The 24545-nt window shown below is 52.9% G+C and overlaps 2 protein-coding genes across 4 annotated transcripts in view; both read right to left on the bottom strand.

Annotated features, from left to right (window-relative positions):
• RAB5C (RAB5C, member RAS oncogene family) overlaps positions 1-8694 on the bottom strand; it is a 31362-nt gene extending 22668 nt beyond the window's left edge. Inside the window, exon 1 of the mRNA XM_017509424.1 lies at positions 8546-8694. The gene's annotated coding sequence lies outside the window, so the exon portion shown is untranslated. The remainder of the gene's footprint in view (positions 1-8545) is intronic.
• A 1911-nt stretch (positions 8695-10605) lies between these two features.
• Positions 10606-24545, bottom strand: part of KCNH4 (potassium voltage-gated channel subfamily H member 4) — a 28333-nt gene continuing 14393 nt past the window's right edge. For 2 of the 3 annotated variants that reach the window (XM_037731656.1, XM_037731658.1), the window contains exons 10-19: positions 23198-23392; positions 22571-22770; positions 20012-20261; positions 19161-19405; positions 17850-17888; positions 17326-17678; positions 16951-17057; positions 15664-15737; positions 12928-13632; positions 10606-10834 (exon numbers count right to left, since the gene is read on the bottom strand). In XM_037731656.1, the coding sequence (XP_037587584.1) occupies positions 13237-13632; positions 15664-15737; positions 16951-17057; positions 17326-17678; positions 17850-17888; positions 19161-19405; positions 20012-20261; positions 22571-22770; positions 23198-23392 (1859 nt within the window). In that variant the 3' untranslated portion in view covers positions 10606-10834; positions 12928-13236. The remainder of the gene's footprint in view (positions 10835-12927; positions 13633-15663; positions 15738-16950; positions 17058-17325; positions 17679-17849; positions 17889-19160; positions 19406-20011; positions 20262-22570; positions 22771-23197; positions 23393-24545) is intronic. The other variant, XM_037731657.1, reaches the window with a different exon arrangement.

Raw genomic sequence — 24545 nt, 5'->3', positions numbered from 1 at the left:
CCACCATCACACCTGGCCAATTTTTATATTTTTAGTAGAGACAGAGTTTTACTATGTCGGTCAGGCTGGTCTCAAACTCCTGACTTCAAATGATCCGCCAACCTCGGTCTCCCAAAGTGCTGGGATTACAGGTGTGAGCCACTGCGCCTGGCTGAAATCCTCTTTGGATGCCTGCCCAGCATTCCTCAAAACTGTCAATGTCATAAAAAACAAGAAAAGTCTGAGAAACTGGCATAGCCAAGTGGAGCCTAAGGAGATGACGAATAAAGTAATGTGGGGTCCTGGGGCAGTAAAAGGACATCAGGTAAAAACCTAAGAACACCTGAATAAAGGACGGACTTTAATGTAAATACATACTAATATAAAATGTTAATGGGGAAATTGGATGTGGGGGATTGTGAGAAAACTCTCTGTACTATCTTCGTAATTTTTCTAAAACTATTCTTAAAAAGTAAGTTTATTAAGCCTCAGCAACATAGGGAGACCACGTCTCTCCAAAAAAAATAAAAAATTAGCTAGGGCTGGGTGTGGTGGCTCACGCTTATTATCCCAGAACTTTGAGAGGCCAAGGCGGGTGGGTCACTTGAGGTCAGGAATTCAAGACCAGCCTGGTCAACACGGTGAAACCCCGTCTCTGCTAAAAATATAAAAATTGGCTGGGCATGATGGCAGGCACCTGTAATCCCAGCTACTCGGGAGGCTAAGGTACAAGAATCACTTGAACCCAGGAGGCGGAGGTTGTGGTGAGCCAAGATTGCACCACAGTACTCCAGCCCAGGTGCCAGAGCGAGACTCCGTCTAAAAAAAAAAAAAAAAAATTAGCCAGGCATAGTGGTGTATACCTGTAGTCTCAGCTACTTGGGAGGCTGAGGTAGGAGGATCACTTGAGCCCAGGCAGTTAAGGCTGCAGTGAATTGAGGCTGCACCACTACACCCCAACCTGGGCAACACAGCAAGAATCTGTCTCAACAACAAGAACGGCAACAACAAGAGACCGGCCTCAAGGTGAGCAGAGGATATCCAAGCACTGCAGGCACAGGATCACGGAATTTTAAAGACCCCATCTGTGGAATACACATGAGAGGGCTGCTCACACCACTGGTCTGAACAGCTGCTGTCACCAGTTTCTTATGCCACCTTCACTCAGGAACGAGCCTTGTGCAGACATGGAGAACAGCACCCACAGGCAGAGGGAAATTCACTTTCACTGAGCCCTGTTAAGTACTGGCCTGGGGTCGATGCCTCACCACACAGAGCTGCAGAAGCCTGGTGGCTCTGCCCTCAGACACACATATGGCAAAAGCCAGTCAGCAGGACTGCAGCTAGTCAGGGCCACGCCCTCATTATCCCACTAAACCCTTCACCAGAAATGGAGATTTGGAGTCTTAACTTCTGAAAATTGAGTTTGTGACCTGCTCCCTGTCATCTGTACTCTAACATTCATTCTACTGACCTGTTTTCCTATTCGTTTGTGAGCAACTTTCTGGGGGATGAACCAAAGACATGGCTCAAGCTGGAGGCTCAGATGGACGTAAGTTTGAATCCTAGGTTCAAGATATCCAAAGCGTGTGAAGGAAGGAAAGTGTGTGTTAAAAGAAGTGGGCGAGGCTGGGCACAGTGGCTCACGCCTGTAAACCCAGCAGTTTGGAAGGCTGAGGTGGGGCGGATAACAAGGTCAGGAGTTTGAGACCAGCCTGCCCAACATGGTGAAACCCCGTCTCTACTAAAGATACAAAAAATTAGCTGAGCGTGGTGGCACATGCACATGCCTGTAATCCCAGCTACTTGGGAGGCTGAGGCAGTAGAATCACTCCAACCTGGGAGGCGGAGGTCACAGGGAGACGGAGGTTGTAATGAGCCGAGATCGCGCCATTGCACTCCAGCCTGGGCAATAGGGCAAGCCACTGTCTCAAAAAAAAAATAAAAAAGAAGTGGGCAGGTGTTTGGTGTTTCCTTCAAGGGTAGGTTTGAATGTCTACCCTCTCCTTTAACAACTTCAGCAGCAGGGGGCCTACTATGCTGAGCGTCATACTAGGCCCTAAACACACAAAGATGAAACAGGACCCGATCTGTGCCCTTAAGGGCTCATACACTAGAGAGTGAGGCAGACAAGGAATAAGAAAGCAGTGAGAAGAAAGCCCATGTAGGAGAAAAGCCCTCAGCCTATTTGGGGCAAGGAAGGCTTGACAGGACATGGCATTCAAACTGAGCTTCGAGAGAAAAGTAGGAAGATGCAGTTTCCAGGCACATTAGGTGGAGAAGATCCTTCAAGGCAAGTGAACAGTAGGCATTTAGCCCAAAGATAGGTCAGAGATGCTGTACTGAATAGTGACACCTTCTCTGCCATCACTACATAGCCCCCAACTCCAACATGGGGATTAAACATGGAACCTACCTCCTGGGATTGTTGGAGGATTAAAGGAGTCGACACATGCTTAGGGTTCAGAAGAGTGCCTGGCACTTGACAAAAATAAAAGTTTAGCTTTTATTTATATTACTGTTCTTATATTTAGAGGATGGGACTATTTGCTTGGAAAACTAATCTCTTACAATACCAAGGTATTAATGCAGAGGACTCCAAAAATATTTCAATTCTCCTTTGCCAAGGTTCCTGAAATCACGATTACCTGGATTTTGGAATGTCCTAGTTTATAAATTCTACCTAAAGCAGTGCTTCTCAAACAGCCCCAAAAATGTACCCTTGACTCAAGTCAGGGGAGAGGAATCTCCCAGGAATTTAAGAGTTGAACCCAAAGCAGCTGGCTACAACCAAAATATTGTCTTTGGCCAGGTGCAGTAGCTCATGCCTATAATCCCAGCACTTTGGGAGGCCAAGGTAGGAGGATGACTTCAGCCCAGGAATTCTGAGACCATCTTGGGCAACAAGGCAAAACCCTGTCTGTCCTAAAAATACAAAAACTAGCCAGGCATGGTGGTACACGCCTACAGTCCCAGCTATTCAGGAGGCTGAGGTGGGAGGATCACTTGGGACCAGGAGGTCAAGGCTGCCGTAAGCGGTGATCATACCACTGCACTCCAGCCTGAATGAGAGAGGCCCTGTCCCAAGAAAAAAATTATCTTAAAGTTTCCTGTTTTAGCTTCAATTCATGCAAACTTTGCATTCTAATCTATAGTAGCTGCAGGACTTTTTAAATATTAAAATGCTTACCACTGAGTAAGACTGAAGTGGCAGTGTTCTCTTCTGTAAAATGGGAATTCAACCCACATCAATTCTGTTCAATGTCTATGAAATGAGACAATTTGTGAAACCATCAAGCAAAGTACAAAGCATCCCAGCAGACATTTTGTTTTTGTTTTAGAGATTGGGTCTCATTATGAAGCCCAGGCTGGTCTTTTCTTTTCTTCTGAGATGGAATCTTGCTCTATCGCCCAGGCTAGAATGCAGTGGCACAATCGTGGCTCACCGCAACATCTGTCTCCAAGGTTCAAATGCCTCCCAGGTTCCTGCCTCAGTCTCCCAAGTAGTTGGAATTACAGGCATGTGCCAACACGCCTAATTTTTGTATTTTTAGTAGAGACAGGGTTTTACCATATTGGCCAGGCTGGTCTCAAACTCCTGACCTCGGGGGATCCATCTGCCTTGGCCTTCCAAAGTGCTAGGATTAGCTGGGCGCAGTGGCTCATGCCTGTAATCCCAGTGCTTTGGGAGGCTGAGGCAGGCGGATCATGAGGTCAGGAGATGGAGACCATCCTGGCCAACATGATGAAACCCCATCTCTACCAAAATACAAAAAAAAAAATTAGCCGGGTGTGGTGGTGTGCACCTGTAGTCCCAGTTACTCAGGAACTCAGGAGGCTGAGGCAGGGGAATTGCTTGAACCTGGGCGGGAGAGGATGCTGTGAGCTGAGATTGAGCCACTGCACTACAGCCTGGGCGACAGAGCAAGACTCTGTTTCAAAAAAAAAAACAAAAACACCACATAGTGCTAGGATCACAGGCCAGATCCACCATGCCCCTGAACCCAGGCTGGTCTTGGACTCCTGGGATCAAGTGATCCTCTTGAAGTGCTGTGATTATGGGCATGAGACACTGCACCAGGCCCCAGCATATATTTGGTACAAATGTTGAATCAGAATCACTGTCAAGGCTGGTCGCGATTACCTGAGGTCAGGAGGTCTGATCAACATGGAGAAACCCCATCTCTACTCAAAATACAAAAATTAGGGCCAGGCACAGTGGCTCACACCTGTAATCCCAGCACTTTGGGAGGCCAAGGTGGGCGGATCACCTGAAGTCCAGAGTTAGGAGACAATCCCGGCCAACATGGTGAAACCCCATCTCTACTAAAAATATAAAAATTAGCTGGGCGTGGTGGTTCGCGCCTGTAGTCCCAGCTACTTGGGAAGCTGAGGCAGGAAAATCGCTTGAACCCAGGAGGTGGAGGACGCAGTGAGCCGAGATCACACACTGCACTCCAGCCTGGGTGGCACAATGAGACTCTGTCTCAAAAAAAAAAAAAAAAAAAAAAATGAAAAGAAAGAAGTGAATTATGATTTTATGATTTACCTTCAAACCCCTATCCACCCGTCAGAGGCAAAAGCTATTTTCTAGTCTGTGCCAGCACTGGACTAGCTCCTTTCCCTGTTCCTAATTCTGCAAGGTATTTAGCATCCCCATTTTACTGGCAGAAACATAGACTCAGTGAGGTCATGTAACAAGCCCAAGGTCACACAACTGATAAGTGGGGGAGTTGGGATGAGAACTCAGGTCCAACTGCCTCTAAAGTTCTAGTGCCTTCCATCCTACCACACTGCCTGTTTCCTGGGGAAGGGCAGGAAGTAAAAAAAGTACTTGCCTGGTGGGCTGAATTTAAATGTATGCTCTTGGCCGGGCACGGTGGCTCATGCTGTAATCCCAGCACTTTGGAAGGCCAAGGAGGGCAGATCACAAGGTCAGGAGTTTGAGACCAGCCTGGCCAACATGGAGAAACCTCATCTCTATTAAAAATACAAAAACTAGCTGGGCGTGGTGGCGTGCATCTGTAATCCCAGCTACTTAGGAGGCTGAGGCAGGAGAACTGCTTGAACCAGGGAGGTGGAGGTTGCAGTGAGCCAATCACACCACTGCCCTCCAGCCTGGGCAACAAAAGCAAGACTCTGTCTCAAAAAAAAAACAAAAACAAAAACAAAAAAATGTATGATCTTGCTCTGTTTCCATGTAAATTCTAGTGACAAGAGCTCCTGGTGGCCAGCCACATCTTCCCACTTGCAATCAGCAGGCAGTATTAGTGGGGAAACAGGACTAATCAGAGGCCTCCTCTGCTGGTTCCCCCTCAACCCTGCCCAGAGGGACCCCTGAGTTCACTCACTTTGACTTTCATTTTCTAGCCATTAAGACTTCCAGGTTGCCAAAAAATTAATGGCATGCAGATGTCAGCAAGCTCTCAGGCGCTGAAGAGGACTGACTTGGGACTCCTAACTGTCTTGGTCCTCAGACGCAGAGAAGAAAGGGGTCAAGAGAGAAGACAGGAGTTTGGGTGGAGGTGGGGGAAGAAAACGAGAAGAGAGGTGGGCCAACGATGAGGAGGGCTAAAGGGTTAACAGTCTGCCCTTGTGCTGCAGCGCACTCACCCTGCATGTTCATTCATTTAGCAAACAAACCAGGCCAAAGAAGGCCCACTGTTAAAAGATAAGGTCACATCTGACCCCAAATCCCAGCTCCAGCTCTACCAATTTCTAAATGCATGACCTTAGGCAAGCTACTTACGTTCCTTTAGCATGTTCTCTAAAGCAGGAACACATACTTGCATTATCTTACTCAAAAAAAAAAAAAAAAAAAAAAAAAAAAAAAAAAAAAAAAAAAAAAAAAAAGTAACAAAAATTAAAAACAAGTGGGGAAACAAATCTCACTATTCCCAGGGTACCTGTGAGGAATATGTATGAAAATAACTTTGTAACTTTAAAATGATTTTTAAAAATTAGTGTTACCACCCCTCTACAGTTTAACAGCCCACTAATCATGAGAGGCAAGAGGGCAGAGAGGAACAGCATCAGAAAGGAGGGGTTTCTGTCACACACAGAGCCATTGCTCTTTCTGCCAAGCAGTCAGACCTTTGCTCCGACTATAATTTCTGGATGCCAGAAGCAGCTGCATACCCTCCCAAAGCACTGGGGCCTTCCTCATCTCTCTAAATGACAGCGCTTCCCCTTCAAAAGTCATTTCAGGCCAGGTACAGTGGCTCATGCCTGTCATCCCAGGACTTTGGGAGGCTGAGGCTAGTGGATCACCTGAGGTCAGGAGCTCGAGATCAGCCTGGCCAACATGGCAAAACCCTATCTCTACTAAAAATACAAAAATTAGCCGGGCGTGGTAGCACACACCTGTAATCCCAGCTACTTGGGAGGCTGAGGCAGGAGAAGCCCTTGAACTCAGGAGGTGGAGGTTGCAGTGAGCGGAGATCATGCCACTGCGCTCCAGCCTCGGAGACAGAGCAAGACTCCATCTCAAAAGAAAAATTAAACCAAAAAAAATCATTTCAGAGTCAGAGCTGGAGGAGCATGTCCAGACAAAGGAAAAAAGGTCTCCTCAGAAGGCTGGTCAGTCTCATCCCAGGACTCCTGAAGAGTGACAAACCATGGTCCACTCCTGAAGACCTAAGTCTGGTCAGAGACCAATGGCCAGTGAACAGTCAGGCCTCTCCGGCCCTGCCCCTCAGATGCCCAGGCTGACCAGATCAGAAAAACTAGATTGGCTGAAGTCTCCAATAAGCCCCCAAGGAACCCACACAGATGAAGAGCTTGTGATACAGCTGTTGACCCTACTAAGGAAGGCTTCTGTTGTCCAATAAAAAGTGAAATAAGTAGGCTGGGTGCAGTAGCTCACGCCTGTACTCCCAGCACTTTTGGAGGCCAAGGCAGGCGGATCATGAGGTCAGGAGTTCAAGACCAGCCTGGCCATCATGGTGAAACCCTGTCTCTACTAAAAACACAAAAGTTAGCCGGTATGGTGGCATGCGCCTGTAATCCCAGCTACTCGGGAGGCTGAGGCAGAGACTTGCTTAAACCTGGGAGGTGGAGGTTGCAGTGAGCTGAGATGGGGCCACTGCACTCCAGCAGGGGGGAAGGGGGGGTGCTGGGGGAAGGTGAAATAAGTCCTAGGTCTACTCCAAGACTGTAGAAATCAGACACTAGCGACTGTCCAGAAGTACTCAAAAACACTTCAATGCCAAAAAACAGCACTTTTAAGCGGCACGAGAGGGTGGTAAAGGTAGGTCAGAAACTGAAGAGCTACAGACATTCCCACGGACTGCATGGCTCCCCGTCCCTTCCTCCACTGTAGATAGCAAGGGTCAGTCATGGCCTCAGAGCTAGGCTACTCCTCATTAAGGTACAGTCTCCAGCCTGTACTTTGGCCACATAACAAAGCTTGGTCACAGACAGCAGCTATTTCACACACCTAAGCCCCAAGCAGCAGACAGGAATCACAGTCAATACGGTTGAGGGAACCTGCACTTTCTGGCATGTGTGGGAATTCCTTAGACTACAAGTCAGGTCCCAGAACTGCCAGTGGGATCTTGACTTAGTCCTCAGTAATAAGTCCAAGCCCAGAAGGGATTAGAGAGCAGCGTGGCATGGACCTGTTGCTCAGGGTGGTTTATGTGTGTATGTCTGGAAGTGGGAAAGGGATGATTCTTCAATTCCAGACTCCTCATTTTGGGTCTTATTCTCCTGCCTATAGACACACGGACAGCAGTCCCAGAAGCAGTCCCTTTGAGGCGGCTTGGAAACCACTCACGTGCTCTGGGAAGACAGAGCTGAGTCTGGAGCAAGGGGGGAGGGGAGAGAAGATAATGAATGGGCATATCCACCCTGATCTGTGATCTGTAGCTAGGATTGAGCAAACCTCAGCTAAATTCTTCAGGGGCAGAAAGAGAGAGACACTCAGAGAACAACATAACTAGAGAACAGGGCTGGGAGACAGAAGGGGCAAAGCAAGAAAACAGCTCATTCCTACTAAGTGACCCAGACTTTTAACTCTGAGGTCCTGGTTGGTTTTCTGGCTTGAGGAAAGAGGGAAGTAAGGAGTTGTGGGAACGCAAATACACTTCTGTGCGTGTGGAACGGTCTCACCCAGACGACCCCCCTCCCCCATAGGAAATCGAGATATTCCTCTAGGGCTGGATGGGACAACTGGTTTTGTGGGACAGGAGGAAGGAAAACGGCGACAGACAGCACTCCCCGTCACTTCTAAAAGACAAGAAGGACAGGTTCCTTCACACCTGGCAAAGATCCTTCGATTCTGGGAGCAAGGGGAGCGGAACTTAGGGTTCGTCTCTCCCACAACTAGAATGGACAGGCCAGAGAACAGTCATACGGGTTTCCTTAAGGCTCACGAAAGGCAGGTAAGCTAAAGAAAGAAGCTCCCCCGCTCCTTTGGCCCGACGCCTGGGGAACCCCTTAGGAGGGGGCTACGGGTCGGGGGAGGGGTCAGTATCCCCCTAAACGGGCTGGGTGGGGAGTAAGGGCTGCCCTGGAGATGCTTCAACGCAGGCGAGACACCAGGTCCGGGGACAGACATACTCACGGCGGCTCCGGGACGGCGGCGTTACTTGGGGCCGGGGCTCGGACGGGCTCCGCTTCTTTTCCCCCCCCGGCGGTGTCCCAGGCTCCGGCCTCCACTTCCGCCTTTCAGCCGCTCCGGATCCGGATCTCCACCTCCGTCCCGCCCCTCAATACTCCCCAGGTGATTGACAGGGCGGAGAGACCAATGGAAGGCACCCTTGGCCGACCTACCCAGAGGCGCCGGTAGGAACGCGGGAGTGGCTGGAGGGCGCGCGCGAGAGATGGCGGGACTTGTAGTTCGCAACGCTGGGAGGAGTCGGCGGCAGCCTGGAACTTGGGCTTACGGTGGAGCCGGCTGACTGCGAGGCGGAGCCCGGCCGGGAATTTTTTTTTATTTTGAGGAGTCTCAGTCTGTCGCCCAGGCTGGAGTGCAGTGGCGCGATCTCGGCTCACTGCAACCTCTGCCTCCCGGGTTCAAGCGATTCTCCTGCCTCAGCCTCCCGAGTAGCTGGGATGAAAGCCATGCACCACCACTCTCGGCTAATTTTGTATTTTTGGTAGAGACGGGGTTTCACCATCTTGGCCAGGCTGGTCTTGAACTCCCGACTTCGGGTGATCCGCCCTCTTCGGCGTCCCAAAGTGCTGAGATTACAGGCCAGAGCCACCGCGCCCGGCCTATGGCCGGGAACTTTTTAAGGCCAAGCCTGCCACCCGCGTCACCGCCGGTTCCGGATGCCCGAGGGAAGGCGGGTGGTGGAGAGGTGGAAGAAGGCAGAGGACTGTGTGTGCGGAATTGGGAAAGGAAAAACATGGTGCGAATGAACATGCACGCAAGGCTGCGTGGACCAGTCCTGTAAACTCGCTGATCTGGAGAAGCCCCTGTCTGCGCTTTCCGGCCAAGTCAGCTTGGGAAGCCCGATTGCTGGGGGCCTCTGTGATGGGGAAGGCGATGAAAGCGATGAAAAGCTGTAGGAAGGGTTCTCTGCAGGATGCTGGGTGAGATCAAAGGGAGAGCTTCTGCCACCACCCCCTACTTGGTGTGTGTGGGGGCCGGCGCAAAGACCATCTCCGCCTCTGCCTTCCCCTGCTCCCAGCCTTCCCCTGCTCCCATCCAGGGTCAGCTCTTCTCTCTGACGCGGAATATAGAGCTGGACAACCTCTGCATCGGCCCTCTCCATCCGAAAATAAAGACTAGAACCACCCCCGCTCTGTACCTCCCCATATGGATCAGGACTATTTGCTTATTCTGCTCCTCTGAATATAGATTGGGCCGGCTCCTGATTCCGCTCACCCTTACCTCTCAACACAGACTAGTACCTCCTCTTCCTTTGCATGTTACCCTCCAGGGACACTACTGAAAACCTGTGTGGAATCAAAGCTCACTGGAGACAGCTGTGGCCACTGTGCCTGTAGTACTGGCCAACACCAGGCATATCCTGGAGCCTCAGCTGGAGAATCGACCTCTCTGGGACAACCTGCCACAACACTGTGCCCACATCTAGTCCCATCTGGTCAGCAGGGTGTCTCTTTCTTACATCCATAACACACAATCCCCACTCCCGTGTCGGTGATCACGAGAGAGGTGAAAGGGAAGAGGGAAGAGGGCTTGTTGGAAGGACAGAGTGGATGGGGCAGAGTGGGATTCCTAGCAGGCTTTGGCTGGTGACAGGCTAGCTCTTCCCCCAGCCCCGCTTCCATACCCAGCTCTGCAACAGTTCCTTACACAGGAAGGATGGATAGTCCCTGGGCCCTCCTTTCCAAAGCTGGGGGTGGGCCTGAGCCAGGACTGTCCTTCCCATAGATTGTGTGTTTCTGTGGCTATGACTGAGGCACAGGGGAGAAGGGAATATAACAGGCCCATAGTGACTAATTAAGGTTTCTCCCTCATTTCTGGGGTCCCTGGTGGTGTGAATGTGGTGCCAAATAGATTGGCTGGTGCCTCTGCCCTTCCTAGAGATAGCAACGGGGCCCTGGGGTACAGCAGGGGTGAGGGGTGGTGGGAGTGGGGAGTGATTGCTGTGTTGCTCCTCCAAAGCCCTGGGACTCTCAGACTAACCCCCAGATACACCCAGAGCCAATAACTACAAAAATAAAGACTTTATTTTCTATCCAAAAGTGAGCCCAAGATGTTGGGTGGTGGAGGAGAGCTGGAGATCTGGGTAAGTTTTGGAGCCGTCTAGGCCCTGAGTGAGACCACGTTGTCATGGGGGAGAACAGGCTTGGCAGAGGTCTGGGGGTCAGGGGAGGGATAGGTCGTGCTGTTGGGATTTTTGAGTTGCTAGCAGCAGCAGAGACCAGCTTGAGAGACAGCCTGCAGAGAGACAGAAACAGAGATGTTGCCAGACTAATGCCTAGGAGTAGAAGCAGACACTACTGGGCCCCAAAAGCACCTGTTAGGCACAGGGACCTGGGAACAGACTCTTAGGTAAGGAGGCGGGGGTTGCAACTCCACCCGTGGGCTCCACCCCAGACATTCCACATTGGGTGAGGCCCAGGAATCTACTTTTTATTTATTTATTTATTTTTGAGCCACTGTCCTGGCAGAATCTGCATTTTAATGGGATCTCAGGTAGTTCTGATGGACACTCAAGTTTTGGGAACTCAAATACCTATAGAGACCAGACAAAAGTTTCAAACAAGGGAAGCTAGCCGGGTGTTGGGAGATGATCATGAAACTCTTGACTGCAAGTGGTGACTGCGAAGTAGGGCGCAGAGCAGATCCCATTAAGGAGGACAGTGGCCACTTGGCCCCTGCTGATTTCAATTATTGCCAGATGGAATGTTGGCCCATGGTAGCCAGATGTCCTGGGTTTTTTGTTTGTTTTTTGGTTTTGAGGCAGGGTCTCACTCTATCACCCAGGCTGGAATGCAGTGGTGTGATCAATGCTCACTGCAGCCTCAACCTCCTGGGCTCAAGTGATCCTCCCACCTCAGCCTCCGGAGTAGTTGGGACCACAGACACACACTACACCTGGCTAATTTTTTATTTTTATAGAGATGGGGCATGGTGCGGGGTGGGGGGGTTTGCTATGTTGCCCAGGCTGGGTTCAAGTCATCCACCTCAGCTTCTGGAGTCGCTGGAACCACAGGCATGCACCACCACACCTGGCTAATTAAAAAAAAAAATTTTTTTTTTCTCTCTCTCTTTTTTTTTTTTTTTTAAAATAAAGATGGGGTTTCACCATCTTGGCCAGGGTGGTCTTGAACTCCTGACCTGTGATCCACCCACCTCGGCCTCCCAAAGTGCTGGGAGTGAGCCACCACGTCTGGCAAAAAAGTTTTTATTTTTTTTTGGATGAAGTTTTGCTCTTGTTGCCCAGGCTGAAGTGCAATGGCACAATCTCGACTCACCACAACCTCCACCTCCTGAGTTCAAGCGATTCTCCTGCCTAATCCTCCCAAGTAGCTGAGATTACAGCCATGTGCCACCATTCCCAGCTAATTTTGTATTTTCAGTATAGACGGGGTTTCTCTATGTTGGTCAGGCTGGTTTCGAACTCATGACCTCAGATGATCAGCCTGCCTTGGCCTCCCAAAGTGCTGGGATTACAGGCGTGAGCCACCATGCCCGGCCCAAAAAATATTTTTATGGAGACGGGGTCTCACTGTGTTGCCCAGGTGGCTCTCAAACTCATGGGCTCAAGCGATTCTCCCACCTCTCCCACCCAAAGTGTTGGCATTACAGGGATGAGCCACTGTGTCCAGTGCTACATTTTTTAGAGAAACTGGAATATCTGGATTCCTATATAACCTCTCTTTTTTTTTTCTTTTTTTGAGATGGATTCTTGCTGTGTCATCCAGGCTGGAGTACAGTGGTGTGATCTCTATAACCTCTGCCTCCTGGGTTCAAATGATTCTTCTGTCTCAGCCTTGAGAGTAGCTGGGACTACAGGCTTGTGCCACCATGCCTGGCTAACTTTTTTTTTTTTTTTTGAGATGGAGTTTTGCTCTTGTTGCCCAGGCTGGAGTGCAATGGAGTGATCTCAGCTCACCACAACCTCTGCCTCCCAGGTTCAAGCAATTCTCCTGCCTCAGCCTCCTGAGTAGCTGGGATTATAGGCATGTGCCACCACACCTGGCTAATTTTGTATTTTTAGTAGAGATGGGGTTTCCCCGTGTTGGTCAGGCTGGTCTCAAACTCCCAACCTCAGGTGATCCACCCGCCTCGGCCTCCCAAAGTGCTGGGATTACAGGCGAGAGCCATAGCACTTAGCCAGTAACATCGCTCTTAAGGTCTTCAGCAGAGACCCAGGGGCTGAGACAGAAGACCCCACAATATCACTAAGCTATCTCCAGGCTAAATCCTGCAACCTGTCTCACTTGCTATGATCCTGCCTGGTCTTGCCTTCATGTCCCAGGCTGGAGCTGGGTCCCTTGCCCATCCCCTCTGCTCCCCATCTCTACCTGCCTCCAGGTCCTGGGGAGAAAGTAGGATCTCATCTGCCCAGTCCAATGGGCACTGCGGTTCATCTCATGCTTGCTGGGTTCCACAGCCCTCAGGTGGCTCCCCTCACAGAGGGGCTGGTTGGGGAAGGCTTAGAAAAGGGAATAGCATCAGAGGTAACCAGGCTTGGTTGAAAAGTCCAGAAATCCAGAGCCAACCAGGCCAGCTGGTGGCTGCTGACCCCAAGGCAGGAGGCCAAGGGGCCCAGGTCCTCCCAGAATGGTGAGCAGCAGTGCCCACCCCCGACAGGCCTGGGCCCTGGGCCAGGGTCAGTGGAACGTGTCTGACCTGGACTGGAAACTGCGCCTCATGAGGCTTGGGGTTGGGGGTGAGGCCTCTGGCATTGGAGAGGGTCCCAGAGGGTGGGGCTCTGGGGGGTAGGGAGGCAATATGGAAGGTCTTGAGTCCAGCGGCACAGTCCCTGTCTCCATGGTCCCCATACTGGCTGGGGGGTGAACTTCAGCAAGCGTAGTATCCTGGAGGCTGGGTGGTGATCTGGATGCACAAGGGGAGAGGCATGGTGGCCTCAGCTGCGGACAAGGAGAGGCTGGGGTCCACGCGGAGCCTGCTGCGTGGCCTGGGGGACCCAGCCTGGCCTGCAACAGGCCCATGATATGCCGCAGCTCCCGGCTAAGCTGAGACACCTCCTGATTGAGACGACAGATCTGTTGAAAACACATTGAGTTGTTTCACAGGTGCCACAGTAATAGCCAGGTGCACCCCCCCGCTCCAGTTCACAAAGCTCTTTCGCAGCCACTTTCTGCTCATGGCCACCCTGGGAAGAAAGCAGGACGAGGGTTCTTTTTGCCTACATGTAAAATGCCTCAGTCTCTTTCCACAAAGGATTTGGGGCAGCAGATATTGCTATCCCCGCCCCCCTCCCCCCAACACACACACGTGCATGAGCTCTTCCAAGATGTCGAAAAATGCTCCAAGAGGCCATACATCTGTGAAGGCACAGCCTTATTCTTAGCTGATTCCATCGCACAAGCTCAAGGGTCTCTGTCAGTGCTTTTCAAACTTCAGGGAGTATAGAATCAACTGAGAAACTTTTAAAAATGCACATTTCTGGGCCCCACCCCAGACATTTCAAATCCTGAGAGGCTTAGAAGTCTGCCCTTAATAGGTTGTCAGGTAGTTCTGATAGATACTTGTTTGTGAAACACTGGTCTAGAACTGAGGAAGGCCCCAGGCCTTGAGCAGACTGGCCCTCAAGCTTGCACAACATGTGCCAGCCCCACCCAGGCCCCAGGGCATGAACCAGCTCAGGTGCCACCCCTCTGGGCTACCCGATGTTTATGAGAACACAGGGAGGGCCAGCTCCCAGGGGGCTGGGCCTGGTTGCTCTGTGGTGACAAGTCTGAAATCCCTCCGGGAGGAGGCAGACGCAGAGGCTCAGCATATAGGATCTAGACTCTTCCTGAACACAATTCAGACATCTGTTTTTGTTTGTTTTTTGAGACAGAGTCTCGCTCTTCACCCAGGCTGGAGTGCAGTGGCGCAATCTCAGCTCACTGCAACCTCCGCCTCCCAGGTTCAAGCGATTCTCCTGCCTCAGCTTCCCAAGTGGCTGGGACTATAAGCATGTGCCACCACACCTGTCTAATTTTTTGTATTTTTAGTAGAGACAGGGTTTCACCATGTTAGCCAGGATGATCTTGATCTCCTGACCTTGTGATCCACCTGCCTCAGCCTCCCAAAGTGCTAGGATTATAGGCACATCTGGATCCAGTTCCCCGAGGCTTGAAGGCCTCTCAGCCTCCCTGTCCTCTGCCCCTACACTTGCTTAGCACTCATTACCCATGGCTGGGGTAAGGACAAGGGAAAGGGGCCTGGGCAGGAGACACTCCCACAGTGTTAGAGGGAGAAGAAATCCTCTTATCAGGCTGGGAAACCTCAGCCAGTTGGGGAGGAAGGGAACCAACTAGTACTGAGTGCCTATGATTGGCCAGGGACTGGATCAGGCACACGTGCATTCTCATTTCATCCTCAAAACTCTGGGACGTACATACTACTATTTTCCCCATTTTAGATGAGGAAGTTTAAATTCAGAGTGGTTGTGAGACTTGCCCAAGGTCAACTAGCTAGCATGAATTTTTTTTTTTTTTTTTTTTGAGACAGTGTTTGGCCCTTGTTGCCCAGGCTGGAGTGCAATGGTGCGATCTTGGTTCACGGCAACCTCTGCCTCCCAGGTTCAAGCAATTTTCCTGCCTCAGCCTCCTAAGTAGCTGGGACTATAGGCATGCATGCACCACCACGCCTGGCTAATTTTGTATCTTTAGCAGAGACTGGGTTTCTCCATGTTGGTCAGGCTGGTCTCGAACTCCCAAACTCAGGTGATCCACCCGCCTCGGCCTCCCAAAGTGCTGGGATTACAGGCTTGAGCCACCGCGCCCGGCCTGCTCTTTTTTTTTTTTTTTTTTGAGAGGGAGTCTCATGCTGTTGCCTAGGCAGGAGTACAGTGATACAACTTCAGCTCACTGCAGCCTCCACCTCCCAGGTTCAAGTGATTCTCCTGCCTCAGCCTCCCGAGTACTTAGGACTACAGCTGCCTAGCTAATATTTGTATTTTTGGTAGAGATGGGGTTTCCTTATGTTGGCCAGGCTGGTCCCAGACTCCTGACATCAAGTGAGCCACTGTGCTGGGCCTGAAATGCTCTTATATCAGGCACATCTCTGAGCAAGCCCCAACCTACCTCCTGGTTCAGCCGGCAAATCTTTTCCTTCACCTCCTCGGCCTCACTGGCCAATTCTGGGCTGGGCCTAGTTCCTGCAAGGTGAAGAGATGCAGGTGAGTTCATGGAGCATGAATACCTGAGCCTATGACTTGGGCTGGAACCCTCCTGCCTCTGGGAAGGCGGAGAGCAGGGGAGACAAAGCTCTAGGGTCTGTGAGATGGAAGGCTGAACTCCTTAGCCTGGTTTTGAGACCCCTGTAACTCCCCAGTCTCATCCCGCCCCCTCGCCCCATCTTGGTACGGAGTTTCTCTTTGGTGTCTGAACACAACATCTCTTTGGTTTTCATGCCTTTCAACAACTTCTCTATTTATTTATTTATTTTTGAGACAGAGTCTCGCTCTGTTGCCCAGGGTGGAGTGCAGTGGTATGCTCTCAGCTCACTGCAATCTCCACCTCTCGGGTTCAAGCAGTTCTCCTACCTGAGCCTCCCAAGTATCTGGGACTACAGGCATGCACCACCACACCTGGCTAATTTTTGTATTTTTAGTAGAGATGGGTTTCACCATATTGGCCAGGCTGATCTCGCACTCCTGACCTCAAGTGATCCACCCTCCTTGGCCTCCAAAAGTGCTGGGACTACAGGCATGAGCCACCATGCCCAGCTCAATAACTGTTTTGCTCCACCCTTCAACATCCCACCCATCCTTTAAGAAGCAACCCCAGGCTGGGTGTGGTGGCTCATGCCTATAATCCCAGCACTTTGGGAGGCCAAGGCAGGCAGATCACGAGGTCTGGAGATTGAGAACATCCTGGCTAACATGGCAAAACTCCGTCTCTACTAAAAATATGAAAAATTAGCCAGGCATGGTGGCAACAGCTACTTGGGAGGCTGAGGCAGGAGAATCGAACCCAGGAGGCAGAGGTTGCAGTGAGCCGAGATCGTGCCACTGCACTCCAGCCTAGGCGACAGAGTGAGACTTAGTCTCAAAGAAAAAAAAAAAAAAAGCAAAAGCATCCCCTCCTCTCCTCTAAGAGGAAGTCCAGTGGGCACCTTCCTCTTCCACCACAGAGTCCTGTTCTTGTCTGTCATGGTATTTAGCATCTGGAATTGTTTATCTGTGTACAGAGGTGTCTCCCTGCTAGACTCATGCCAAGAGCGCAGGCTGGGTCTGTTTTATCTCTGTATTCCCAGAATGGCACCTGGCACATGGTAGGCCCCTACTACATGTGGGATGGATGGACGGGTGGACGTACAGGTGTATGGGCAGATGGATGATGGAGTTCAAGTCCATTGTTGGTCCTTACCTGTAGGGGGCGCCTGGGAGCGGGGCCTTGGCAGCTCAGGCCTCCTGCTGAACCGGAATGAAGGGGCCTCAGCTGTGCTGCCAGAGTCCTCAATGCCATCCACTATCCTGGGGACAGGGCAGTGCTCATCAGCACCGTGGGGTGAGGGTAAGGGCCAGAGCAGAGCAGGCAGAGGGGGACTGGGGAGCAGTGCCGCGGGTGGAGCAAGAGCAGTGGTCAAAGTGGGTTGGGGTTGCAAGCTGTGGTTAGAAGGGTGCAGCGGGCACATGGGTGGAGACGGGATGAAGCACTGTTTGGAACGCCGGGGATAGAGCCCAGAGAAGGTTCTGGAAGCCAGTGAGGGTTTGGGGATGGCAGGGGAGGCTGGCGTCTCACCGGGGACTGAGGTCCGGAGGTCCAAAGGTTCCCAGTGGGGGAATGAGAAGCTGAGGGGGCTTCCAGGCAGCAGAGCACCTGGGGGGGCCGTGAGGGGAGGGGCTGTGGCCCTGGCCAGCCAGGGCAGGGGACGGGGATGGCGATAAGGAAGGAGAGGAGACAAGGGCCGAGAATGGGGGCAGCTCCTCGCCCAAAAGGCTGACCAGGGAGCCCCGAGGCCGCGCTGGGCTGAGGTTGGGCAGCAGGAGGGGCCGTCGGGGCCTGGGACCACCCCCAGGCTCCGCGCCACTCTCGGCCTCCGTGATAGATGGCAGCGTCTTGTCTGAGGAGGAGCCGAGGCTTTCTGAGCGGGGCTGCGGGCAGAGGGGGCAGCTGATGTTTCGGGACAGTGAACAACGGACCCCTTCATTAAGTAAGAGCCTTCACCAGCGGGTGCAGTTCCCCATCCACAGAAAAGGGGTCGCTGCTCCCCATCTCACTCTCTCCCCGGGGCAATTCAACCCCACCTAGGAAGTGGGTGTTACCTGGGAGAGGCGAGGGGATCGCGAAAAGCGGCTGAGGCCCTGTGAGGACAGAGGAGAGAGTTCAAGCCCACTCCCGCCTCCCCACGGCCCCAGCGCAGCACCCTCCCCAACCCCCCCCACCCCCCCCCCCCCCCCCCCCCCCCCCCCCCCCCCCCCCCCCCCCCCCCCCCCCCCCCCCCCCCCCCCCCCCCCCCCCCCCCCCCCCNCCCCCCCCCCCCCCCCCCCCCCCCCCCCCCCCCGCCGCTGTCCCACTCAACAGTGTTACAGGGTTAAGAACGTGGAGTCTCCCAGGGAACTGAGTCAGAAACTACAACTCTAACTCACACAAGAGTTAGAGTTGTAGAGCCATCCCTTGGGGGTCAGCCTTCAACTGGGAGAAGGGAGACCAGGAGTCAGCTCCGCTCCTAAGTCCCTGTGGGCCTTGGGCAACCTATTTCTGCTCGCTGGGCCTCAGTATCCCAGTCTGTATCTCAGTCTGTAAAATGCAGTTGTACTAGAGCTTGGGCACTACCAAACACTGCACAGCAAAGTGAGACTGAAAAGCAGCAAAAGACCAAGGCCCAAGGGGTAATATACAGGCCTGGCCCAGAGCCCAAAATGAAGTGGGCTCAGGAGACATTTGTTGAGAGAAGAGGAAGCCCCAGGGGATGATGCCCGGTCCAGAGGGGCTTGAAAGAGAAGCACATGAAGGGGTTGTTTCCAAAGGGAGGGTCCTGGCCAGGCATGGTGGCTCACACCTGTAATCCCAGAACTTTGGGAGGCCGAGGCAGGTGGATCACTTGAGGTCAGGAGTTCAAGACCAGCCTGGCCAACATGGAGAAACCCCATCTCTACTAAAAATACAGAAATTATCCAGGCATGGTGGTGTCTGCCTGTAATCCCAGCTACTCAAGAGGCTGAGGCAGGAGAATTGTTTAAACTCGAGAGGCGGAGGTTGCAGTGAGCCGAGATCACGCCACTGCACTCCAGCCTGGGCAACACAGTGAGACTCTGTTTCAAAAAAAAAAAGGGGGGGGGAGGTTCCTTTGAAGGAGTCTGGAGTGAGGCTGAGGGGTGGCCAGCAGGAGGTGGGGCAGTAGGTAGAGTTGGAAGTAGACGGTGATGAGAGATGGCCAGGGGACTGGGTGATGGCCAATGTAGAGTCAGCAGGGTTGGAAGGTGTGAAGCAGGTAAGGGGCAATGGAGGAGGGTGCCTGGGCTTCCGGCATGGTGTTTTTAGAGTGGAGGGAGGTACACAAGACTCTCAGGCTGGGAAGTCTGCTTTGGAGGAGGGGACTCTGGAAGGGTGGCGGCCATCAGGGGTATACATACACTGGTGTCAGAGCCCTGGCGCAGGTTGAAGGTGAGATCCCGGGGCAGGCCAGCCCGGAAGGCAGCCCCGTACTCAGGATAGAGCCTCAGGACTTCAGCCAGTCCTTGGCTGCTCAGCTGCTGCAGGCCGCAGTAGGTCAGAGCTTTCACGTCAGCGCTGGTCTTCAGCACGAAGCTTGGGTCTGCTCCCGACCCAGGCTCCCGCCCCGGCTCAGGGATATCTGCTCCAATCAGGTCCCCCTTCCCTGTGGATGAGGGATGGGGACAGTCAGCCGGGGCAGTGGGAACAAAAGGATATCAGCTGGAGGTGGTCAGTGGATTTAAGGAGTGGTCAGTGCGTTTGAAGGATGGGCCAGTCAATGGGATTGGTGGAAATGATCGACAGAGTTAGGAAAAGGTCAGCGGAGAATGACTGGTGAGGTTGGGAGACAGTCAGTGGGCGTGCGTAGGGCTAGAGGAATGGTCAATGGAATTGGATGATAACAATCAACCGTGGCTGGAGGGGTCAGGTCAGGCAGAGGGTAAAGGTGAATGGAGTTTAAGGTCACTGGGGAAAGGTCAATGGAGCTGTGAAGTGGAGCAATGGGAAAGGAGCAGCTGAGCTGGGGGACAATCACCGGGGAGGGTTGACGTGTTGAGGGATAGCCAAGGGATTAGGGGAGAATCAGAGGGGAATTCTCAAAAGGGGATGGTCTTAGGGAGAAGGGACCAAGAGAGTACTCCTCAGCAGGAACTGTAGGTAACCACGAGGGGTAGCCCATTCCCTAGAATCCTGGCCATTCCCAAGTCCTCAAGGGGAGGTGGGGGCAGGCGGTACTGGGGTAGGTAGTGGGGGCTGATGGGGTCCTCACCCAGGATGGCCAGCACCATGTTGTCTCGGAGCACCTCAAGTGAGCCGGAGCAGACATAATAGTGTGCCTGCAGGGCATCCCCACGGCGCAAGAGGTACTCGCCCGGAGCACAGAACGAGGTCTTGATGTGCAGCGATAGGGCCCGCAGGCAGCCCCTGCTCGCAGCTCCGAACAGCGGCAGCTGCAGGATCTCCCGATTCAGGTGCATAGCAATGTCAGCTCTCAGCTCGTCTGGGAAGTCACGCAGTAACTGCATAAGGGGCATAGGTCATTCTGGCCATCCCCCTGCAGCTACTACTTGAGTCTACAAATGTGTTCAGCTGTCTTCAAAGAGAGAATTCCGCTAGCCCTGGCCTTGAGGTCACCCATTCCAGACCTTCAGGACAACCTCTGTGTCTAACCTCAATTTTGCTTGCTGTGTGAACCTCACAACCCAATTCCAGGGGCAGAGACCAGGTCGTCTCCCATCAGTTCCCTGCCTATGGCTGCCTGCTGGTCACTCAACACCATCATTCAAGAGCCATCCCTTGGGGGTCAGCCTTTAGAGTCAGGAGACCAGGAGTCAGCTCCGCTCCTAAGTCCCTGTGGACCTTGGGCAACCCATTTCTGCTCGCTGGGCCTCAGTATCCCAGTCTGTATCTCAGCCTGTAAGATGCAGAGTTGTACTAGATATTGGGTGCTACCAAAGACCTCTTTTTTTTTGAGATGGAGTTTTTTGCTCTTGTTGCCCAGGCTGGAGTGCAATGGCGCGATCTCAGCTCACTGCACTCTCCACCTCCCAGGTTCAAGCAATTCTCCTGCCTCAGCCTCCCAAGTAGCTGGGATTACAGGCACCTGCCACCATGCCCAGCTAATTTTGTATTTTTAGTAGAGACGGGGTTTCACCATGTTGGCGAGGATGGTCTCAAACTCCCAACCTCACGTGACCTGCCCACCTCAGCCTCCCAAAGTGCTGGGATTATAGGCATGAGCCACCATGCCCGGCTGAGGCCTGATTCCCATCTACCTACTAGACAACCTTCCTCTGGGCCTCCTCCAGGCACCATATCCTCCTCTTAAGCTGACCTGAGACTCTCACCTTCATCCAGAAGCCCTATCTTCCTCCTGTTATGCCTCTATCCCCACCCTTGTCCTAAGCCAGAAACCTGGGAGTCACTGTGAGCTTCTCTTCTGCGACCAGCGGATCCCATCCTCAGAGATATCTCACCGATCCCTTCCCTCCCAGATCCCCATGCTACTCCCCAGCCTAAACATTATGCAGGATAAAATCTAAATTTCAAGCCATACCTGGGCTGGGCATCATGCCCTCCTGCCCTGCCTTCTCCCTCCGCAGCACAGGCACGCCCACTCCCGCAGACTTACCAAACCGCTTTCCGTTCCCTAACGCACTCACTCTGCTCTTTTTTTTTTTTTTTTTTTTAGACGGAGTTTCACTCTTGTCACCCAGGCTGGCAAGATCTCGGTTCACTGCAACCTCTGCCTCCTTGGTTCAAGCAATTCTCCTGCCTCAGCCTTCTGAGTAGCTGGGATTACAGGCGCACATCACCATGCCCAGCTAATTTTTTGTATTTTTAGTAGAAATGGGGTTTTACCGTGTTAGCCAGGCTGGTCTTGAACTTCCAACCTCAGGTGATCTACCTGCCTCAGCCTCCCAAAGTGCTGGGGTTACAGGCGTGAGCCACTGTGCCCGGCCCCCACTCTGCTCTGTTGTAGCATCACTTCTGGACTTGTGTCCCTATGGCCCTTTCTACCTGGGATGGCCTTCCTATAGCAGGCTGATTTCCTTCTTGTCCTTTGCGATGTCCCTTCTGCTATGCCACCTTCCTTGACTCCTCTCGCCCAGGCACAATGAGGACCAGACGGCACCAGCATCCCTCCTTTACAGCCCCATTCACTGCCACACTGCCTGTTCATCTGTCTCCCTCTGTCACCATTCCGGGTCTCCCTGAGGGCCAGGCCAGGGCTGAGTGTCATCATCTCTAAGCTCCCAGTGTCTAGCATCGAGGCTGGCCCAAAGCAGGCACTCAGGAAATGTTGGCAGAAGGGAGGGTGTGGTCAGCTGGGCCCTGAGCTCTTTCACTCCCATATTCAAGTGCAAAGAAACAAGAATCTGTATTTTGCATGAGTGTGTGACCTTGTGAACATTTCACCCCCTGGGCCCTGTTTGCCTCTATTTTATTTTATTTTGAGACAAAGTCTAGCTCTGTAACCCAGACTGGAGTGCAGTGGTCCAATCTTGGCTCACCCCAGCCTCTGCCTCCCTGGTTCAAGTGATACTCAGCTTCCTGAGTAGCTGGTATTATAGGCGTGCACCACCACAGCCAGCTGATTTTCATATTTTTAGCAGAGACAGGGTTTCATCATGTTCCCTAGGCTGGTCTTGAACTCCTGACCTCAAGTGATCCACCCGCCCCAGCCTCCCAAAGTGCTGGGATTACAGGCCTGAACCACCACACCCGGCCTGCCTCCATTTTAAGCCAGAGAGGCAGCGACCCCTTCCCCACCCCACTGCAGGGCCACTCAGAGGGCGAGGGCAAGACGGGAGCCCCTGCGCACTACCTCGTTGGCGTCGATGCCGCTGTTGACGGCCCACGTGGTCTGGAAGTACTCGAGCATGCGCTGCTTGAGTGGCCTCGGCAGGCGGTGCACACGGATGAAGTCTTTGAGGTCCTTCATGCGGCTGTGATAGAGTGAGCGGCGAGAGTACATGCGCTGGATGATGGCTGTCACGTTCCCGAACACCACGGCGTGCATCAGGGCTGCAGTGGCAGCAGCAGGGTGGTCAGGGGTGGCCACCCCTCTGGCCACCTCCCCAGCTCCCAAACCCACCCTGTCCTCGACCAAGAGCCAGAGGGCTCCTGCGTGCCTACTGGGTGCCAGGCACTAGACTAGGGGTGGGGAATAGGGAGTAGTCCAGAGATGGGTGACACCCCCTGCTCCTCTCAGGCCTCCCCACCATTAGGTCATAAACCTGGGTTTCCCATCCCCTTTGCAAGAGGCCACGCCTGTCTGTGGCATCCCCAGGGCCAGCACATAGTGAGCACTCAGGAAATGTCTAGGAATGAATGTACGACTGGACTTGGGGAGACGCCTCAGGCGGATGCCTTGCCCTCTCTGGGCCTCAAGTGTCCCCGTGCACACTGGGCTTCGCAGGGCCCCCCTGAGGCGTGGCAGGTCTGGCCTCACCGCCTATGAGCATAGTGCAGATGGAGAAGATCTTCTCGGCATCGGTGTTGGCACACACGTTGCCAAAGCCCACGCTGGTGAGGCTGCTTAGAGTGAAGTACAGTGCCGCGATGTAGGCGCTGCGCCTCGATGGGCCGCCCACTGAGCCATTGACGTAGGGCACCTCCAGACGCTTGCCCAGCTCATGCAACCAGCCTGTGGGGTGGATGGATGCAGGAAGCCCTGGCTGTGCCGGTGGTGGAGGACCAGGTTTCCCTGAGCCGCCTGCACTTGACCTTGGGCAAGTATTTATGCACGGGTTGGCACAGGAAATGTGAGGAGTGGCCTGAGCCTAGGCCCCCTCGTGGTGCACTGGTTACAACTGCAGTCCGAGGCCGCCAACTCACTACACTGCTGACTGTTCAAAGGCTCCTGAAACTTTCTCATAGTTTATTGTGCCCCTGCTGTATACAAAGTGTTGGGGAATTGACTCAGCTAAACACTCTCCCTGCCCTGGTGAAACCTATAGCCTGGAGGGGAAAGAGACATGACATAAATCATTACAGGTGGGAGGTGAGTTCCCAGAAGAAGAGTATTGTATAGGGTATGTTAGGAATCCTAACAGGTTAGGGAGAGCCAACCTATTGGCATTTGGGGGCTTGGGTACATGGTGTCTGGAAGGCATGCTCCTTAGGACAGGACATTTTGGTTGAGACAAATGGAACCAATGGACCATTGGTTCGTAATGAGGCAAGGAACAGTGAAGCCATCTAGGTGGAGAGGGAAGACAAACAAGGGAGGATTCCAGAGAGGAAAATGACATGGTCAGGCTCAGCGTGAGAAAGCAGTTATGTCCTGGGTCCAGGGGAGAGGCTGCTATGGCTGCAGCGCAGGGAGCATGGGAGAACAGGAAGGTAGGTGGGGACAGGGGGCACAGGGCCACCCAGGGCATGCACTGAGTATGGACTTCATTTGGAGGGGAGTGGGAAGCCACTAACGGAATCCCAGCAGGAGTGTGGCAGGTCAGCGTTGAATCTTGGAACACCCATTTGGCTATGGTGAGGAGGGTGGTTGTGGGGAGGATGAGAAGGGGGTTATGAGATCAGTAAGGGGCTATGGCACAGGACTGGGTGAGAAAGGGAGGTGGAGTGGACTGGGAAGGGGCAGAGGGGATGGAGAGAAAAGGCCAGATTCAAGGGGCATTTGAGAGGTGGGACTGATGTGGTGGGCTAGGTGTGGGGCGGAGGAGAGGGAGGTGTCAGGGACCATGCCCAGGATCTGACTGGCCTTTCAGGCCCTTGGCATCGCCCTGAAAGGCCAGTCAGATCCTGACCCATGTCTCCTGGCCCATGGCCATGAACCCTAGAGA

Source organism: Cebus imitator, unplaced genomic scaffold (genome assembly GCF_001604975.1).
Source record: "Cebus imitator isolate Cc_AM_T3 unplaced genomic scaffold, Cebus_imitator-1.0 Scaffold415, whole genome shotgun sequence".
Taxonomy (NCBI): domain Eukaryota; kingdom Metazoa; phylum Chordata; class Mammalia; order Primates; family Cebidae; genus Cebus; species Cebus imitator.
This window is presented reverse-complemented; position numbering and strand designations above follow the sequence as displayed.